This window comes from Physcomitrium patens, chromosome 15, assembly GCF_059467195.1.
Source record: "Physcomitrium patens ecotype Gransden chromosome 15, ASM5946719v1, whole genome shotgun sequence".
NCBI classification, from domain to species: domain Eukaryota; kingdom Viridiplantae; phylum Streptophyta; class Bryopsida; order Funariales; family Funariaceae; genus Physcomitrium; species Physcomitrium patens.
Window position 1 is genome coordinate 941235 of NC_143424.1, and position 5298 is coordinate 946532.

The following is a 5298-nucleotide window of genomic DNA, read 5'->3' on the forward strand; positions in this document are numbered from 1 at the left end:
GCAACTTCATATACTACAGATGTAAGTTGTTTTGTTTTCCCATTCGCTCTTTTCTCCCGATGATCGGATGTGAGTCATTAAATCTGTCCATGGTATAATCTTAGATTGAATTAACCCCGTTTTCTGGCAATTAAAAAAAAATGAATGAGCGAACAGTAAACTTACAGATGAAACGGATGCGAAGATTCACTATCCAATAAGGAAAGCTGGTAGGGTTGCTAAGATTTTTTTCAGAGAAAATTTCTATTTTATTATAAGGAAGGGAAATTATCACCTTCACATGGAATGGAATGGCACCTTCAGACTTGAAAATTTTGCATTTGTACAGACCATATTGACGTGGAAAACCAAGCCACAGCCAGATCAAAAAGAATTATCAAGCCACCAGTTTAAGAATGATTGTTAGGGTTTCCATTGTTCCTTTACCTTTTTCAGCTGCAAGCTGTATAGTCGGACTGAAACAACCAGTAAAAGGGGAACAAAACAACAGAAAACCAGGATGTGACCACACATCTCTGAACTTGTATTGGTGTGGTCATATTCACCATTCACCCACAACACAAAATTTCTGCATGTCTGACTTGCAAAGTCTAATGGTACTGGCCAAGAAACGCATGCAACAAACACAAATCATTTCCACTTTCTTGACAGAGTGAACTCTGAAAATAGGGGATACAGATCTCACACGAGGTTCACGGAAGGTCTGACCCTACGGACCACAAGAGAAAACCTACTAAAATAGTCTTAGGAATCATATTCTAGATGGCCGTGGCAGGTGAAATATAAAAAATGAAATTCAAGTCATGGAGTGCATACTTTCACTGCTTACTATGACACCGTTGCCTGCAAAATGACGATACAATAAACAGTCAGGAACATTTATTCCATTTAGAATTCTTTAGAGAAACAGAAAACCCTCACCAAAAATAAGCTCCAGGTGGCTTTATAAACATTGCATTCGTAAATGGTGGTATTCTGAGCTCCAATTAAGGTAGGCGTAGAGAGGCAGCTGTAAGATAATGAAAATGTCTCCGTGTATTCAAGATCTCTAAAGGTTAGGATTAAGAAGTACAACTACGCTTTCAGAAAAAAGACAAAAAAAGGTCCCGACGGAAGATCTCGGACACCATTTTAACATAACCATCATGCCACAACGACAAATGAGGAACATGAAGACTTACAGCTGACCGTACCTTAAAACGCATTAAGTCGAACTTCTGTCCAGGTCTGACGATCACTTTCAAAAAGGATCTTTCCTCTTCCCACGTTTTGAAGTAGCCACTTCGAGACGCAGCGACTTGGACAGCAGTAATCTTCGATGATACACTCTCTCAAACTGGCAGTCTCCATCACTGAAACTATTCAATATAGAACCCAAAAGGTCCAAAAAAAATTCAAAACAAAACTGAAAGAACGCTCATAGATCAGCTAATGCGATATAGATTAGAAAACTATGCCCAACATACCTGCAAGAGAGTGGGTCGCCGAAACCCTACGCTGAACTGTTTCAAAAGTCTAATTCGTGACTTCAGAAGCGAAGTGTTGCACACAAGGGGTCCTCGAATTGAGCTACAGAGTACTACGCAAGGAAAACGATACCACAAAGAAATTAGTACATGAAAATCCAGTGCAATTACAAAATGAAGAACCTAAAATGCGATCTTAACAATATACTAAAAAGAATAATAATAATAATAATAATAATAATAATAATAATAATAGAAGCAAGGTGCTCCTTCGAAGACCAGAAAAAATCATAAAAAGGTTACCAAACTGCTTGCTTGAGATTGCTTGCTGCAACCGGCAATAGGTTGAGATGCCTTCCTGGGAGTCTTTCGAGACCTGTTCCAGTCAAATCTCTAATAACAAGCGCCGTCGTATCTCCAACTGCCTCCATCTTACATGTATCAGCTCTCCTATACATACTAACACCTAGCACTAAGGGTAATCTAAGTAGGAGGACATGCTTGTTGGTGCTTTCCAGGCACCACAACCTGCCACACTTGCCAGCTACACTATATTAACATTCCTTGGCCTTCAGCATCTTGTGGTTGGCAAAGGTGAAAATTCCTGAATGAATTGTGTTACCTCTGTGCCAGCATATATGTCCAAAACTACCCAGTGCAGAACTGCAGCTACTACCCCTAGTGCTTGCCTGCGCCTTCCCTGCCAACCTTAAAGATATTACTGTAATCTGCAGATGTGCCAACCCTTAGTCCAAAGATCATGACCACAGGATGGGGCTGCACATGAGGGTGGCAGGGGCAGGCTGCGCCCGGCGCTCAACGGCGCCGGGCCTGGTTGACACCTGTGTCAGGCTGCTGCTGCGAATGTGTTTGCTGTTTCCGGGAAAAAATATATATATTTATCAGAACAAATAATATTCATTTCAAATTTCATTGAACAGGAAAATCGGGAAATATAACCAGAATGTTCTTGCTGCGACATTTTCGAACGCAAGTTTTCTAACTGAATCCCAAATATCAAACTAATTAGGTAACAGATTATAGGTAACAGATTAGACACCAAGTGCTGAGTACCTGAGATTGCTGAAACTGATCTGGATGCTGCATGTAGCTCAAAGCGGGCCCAGGATAGCCAAACTGGGGAGCACGCATGTACATGGTCATTGGTCCCATTTGGGCGGGATTGTAAGGTCCCATCATTGAATCAGAAGCGCGGTAACCTATAGCATTAACAGTGGGTACCCAGGGTGCTCGAATGTGTTGCGGGCCAAGAGATTGAGGCGGTGGGGGCTCCATGTGCATCTGTCCTCTAGGAGGAACACCTAACTGAGGAAACTCGGTGTTATAATTCACCACTGGGGCATACAATGCTTGACCCCCATAAGGTCCCAAACTAACACCAAATCCAGGATCAAAACGCTGCGAATATCTAGCAGTGTTCCGGTCATAATCAGGATCCCTCCGGTCTTTCTCTCGATCACGAAATATGGCTACTCGACTACCACCGTTTCCATTACTGCCCAGACTGTTGGAACTCACCAACTTCCCCCTACCAGAAGGGTCCTTTTCTTTTTGTTCTTTAACAGAACTATCGGTTGGAGATACAGATGTTCTTCTAGGAGGAGAAACAGAAGCGCTCTTCGGTGGGATAGACCTTTCTTTCTGAAAACTCTCCTCCTTCACAGATTCACGGTGTCGAGGAGAGCCAGTACTGAGACTTGCCAAAGAGAAACCATTCTCCGCCTCAGGCTCGTCCTCTTCCCCTTTTCCTGCCAACTCGTTACAGAAAATACGTGCACGTGCCTGCGGAATTTTATAGGAAAGGCCATGATCAGACAAAGAACTCTCGTCCACATCATCGCTCAAACTCAACACAAGCAGACACCTATATTGAAACTCAGCACATCACTTAAATGACTTAGCTCTGCAACAAGAAACCGCGATATGAATATGCGTTGTAGAAGCCGTTCAAAACAAAACAAACAGGACTTTCCACCTAAGGCGTGTACCTTATTGTACTCTTCCTTTCTTTCTTCGACGCTCTTGGACGGATTTAACCTGCCGCCATTTCCACCTATTCCGAGACCATTACTGCGGCTTCCCTTCGCCGGTCTCTGCTTGATGGCGACCTTTGTAGGTAGCACAGGTAACATCGCGGCCTTCTCCTCTTGATCACCAGCTTGAGGTACAACAGGTATGTCCACAAGTCGGAGACTCGGAAAACGAGTTTCACTCGTCTTCCGAGCGACAATGCGCATCCCCTCTGCGGAACCTCCATCAACAACCATGGACTGGAGATAATAGTGTTGAGCCACGCGATGTGCAGCCAGTCGAAGATACGACGATGGCATAGGCTGAAACTCGAGTACCTGCAAGCTGGGATTACGAATGAAGCGCTCAACCTCTTGCTCCAGCCTCAAAACTGTGCAACCAAGTGTGAGATGTTAGGACTAAACTTATAATACCCAACCATCGCAACAAAGGAGGGGTTCAACCTCCACTGCGCACGGAAATATTGGAGGAATGATCTCAAAGAGCATGACGTGTGACTGGTGCACGCCTTTGCTAGCGCATAGATGTATTTTATTCAAGAAAAAATCCTGCCAATAAACGATCGCGAACGAAACCAGGTGCACTCCACAAGCAATAACCCACGGCGGAATAGAGTCCAACGTCTGGCGAAGACATGATTTCCATAACAAAGCCATGCGTACGAAATCCAATGTAAGCCTCAAACACATGAGTTACGTTAAATTTACACCATGGATGTTCAGGACATTATTGCAGCATCACTAACATACGGTAGAGAGTCGACCAAGGGAGCGTGCTCGTGTCACCTAGTCTAACACCAACGAGGGGCATGAATCAACATAGAAGGATAAGTGGAAACTTTACTTGTAAGACGATCCCGAGGATTCTGCAGTGCTTCCTTAAGGAAACCGTCCACTTGATCGGGGCCTCTGGCAGCGTCCGCTGCATCAGTGCGGAAAGGCAACAATCCGGTGGTCACACCATTGCCATCATTGGTAATACAAGGTTCCACGGAAACTTGAGAGGACGCAATTTCAGAAGACGCCAGCAACTTCTTCATGTTCTCCTCCAAGTCCACCATCTCCCACGACTCCGGGGCGCTGCTCTCCTCCTCTGGCACCCCCTTCTTCACATCCTCCAAATCCGCCATCACTTCTGGCGCGCTCAGACCCATACACAGGAGCCTGACAACCTCAGCTCCCTCCCAATGTATACCAACTACTTCACCAGTAAATACATAATACCTCGCCCTTCCTCAACTCAAAGCTCCCGCGGCATCATCCAACATCGCGCTCCCTCGCACTCCCATGCCACACACACTACAAAACCATTCCCTGTCCATTCTCCCCACACATACCTCTGCCCACCGCTCCAAACCCTAACATCGCAAACCCTAATCGCCAAAACCCAGCACCAAAACGCTTGCCAGAAGCAAGAGTTGGCCTACAACCCCATCCTTGCAAACTCAGTGCACGGCAGAAGAAGGCCAATCGAGACCGCAATTCTCCCAGGCAAAGTGGCGGCTACTCACGCATCGAACTCTCACTCTGGGCTACTCTATCCCCCACCCCCTTCCTCGAGAGAGCCACAAAGGAGCCTCTCGACCCCCGACCCCGCCCCCGAGCTCGGGTGCCCCGGTTCTCTGTTGCTACACCCGAGCTCGGGTGCCGCCCTCCCGCCCACATCCACACGGCACCCGGGCCAGCCCAATGCTCATCTTCTTGGCCATCAGATGGCGGCTGTGGCGGGGCCCCTGCCAGCGTTCCCTGAGTTCGCCGAGTTCTACGGTGGTGTTAGGTTT

General features: G+C 46.1%; 1 protein-coding gene across 3 annotated transcripts; it reads right to left on the reverse strand.

The window, feature by feature from the left end:
* Positions 1–615: 615 nt before the first annotated feature.
* LOC112292532 (uncharacterized) lies at positions 616–5057 on the reverse strand. Of its 3 annotated transcripts, none has more exons than XM_024541105.3 (7): positions 4362–5057; positions 3476–3888; positions 2541–3269; positions 1770–2339; positions 1467–1579; positions 1194–1336; positions 616–843 (listed from the first exon to the last, which is right to left on the reverse strand). In XM_024541105.3, exons 1-4 carry the CDS (start codon positions 4669–4671, stop codon positions 2283–2285), a joined length of 1509 nt encoding a protein of 502 aa, XP_024396873.1. In that variant the 5' UTR covers positions 4672–5057; the 3' UTR covers positions 616–843; positions 1194–1336; positions 1467–1579; positions 1770–2282. The 3 variants fall into 3 exon arrangements, with proteins under 3 accessions (XP_024396873.1, XP_090112285.1, XP_090112286.1); XM_090256159.1 differs by having other exon boundaries at positions 1194–1344; XM_090256160.1 differs by having other exon boundaries at positions 1194–1352.
* Between the last annotated feature and the right edge of the window lie 241 nt (positions 5058–5298).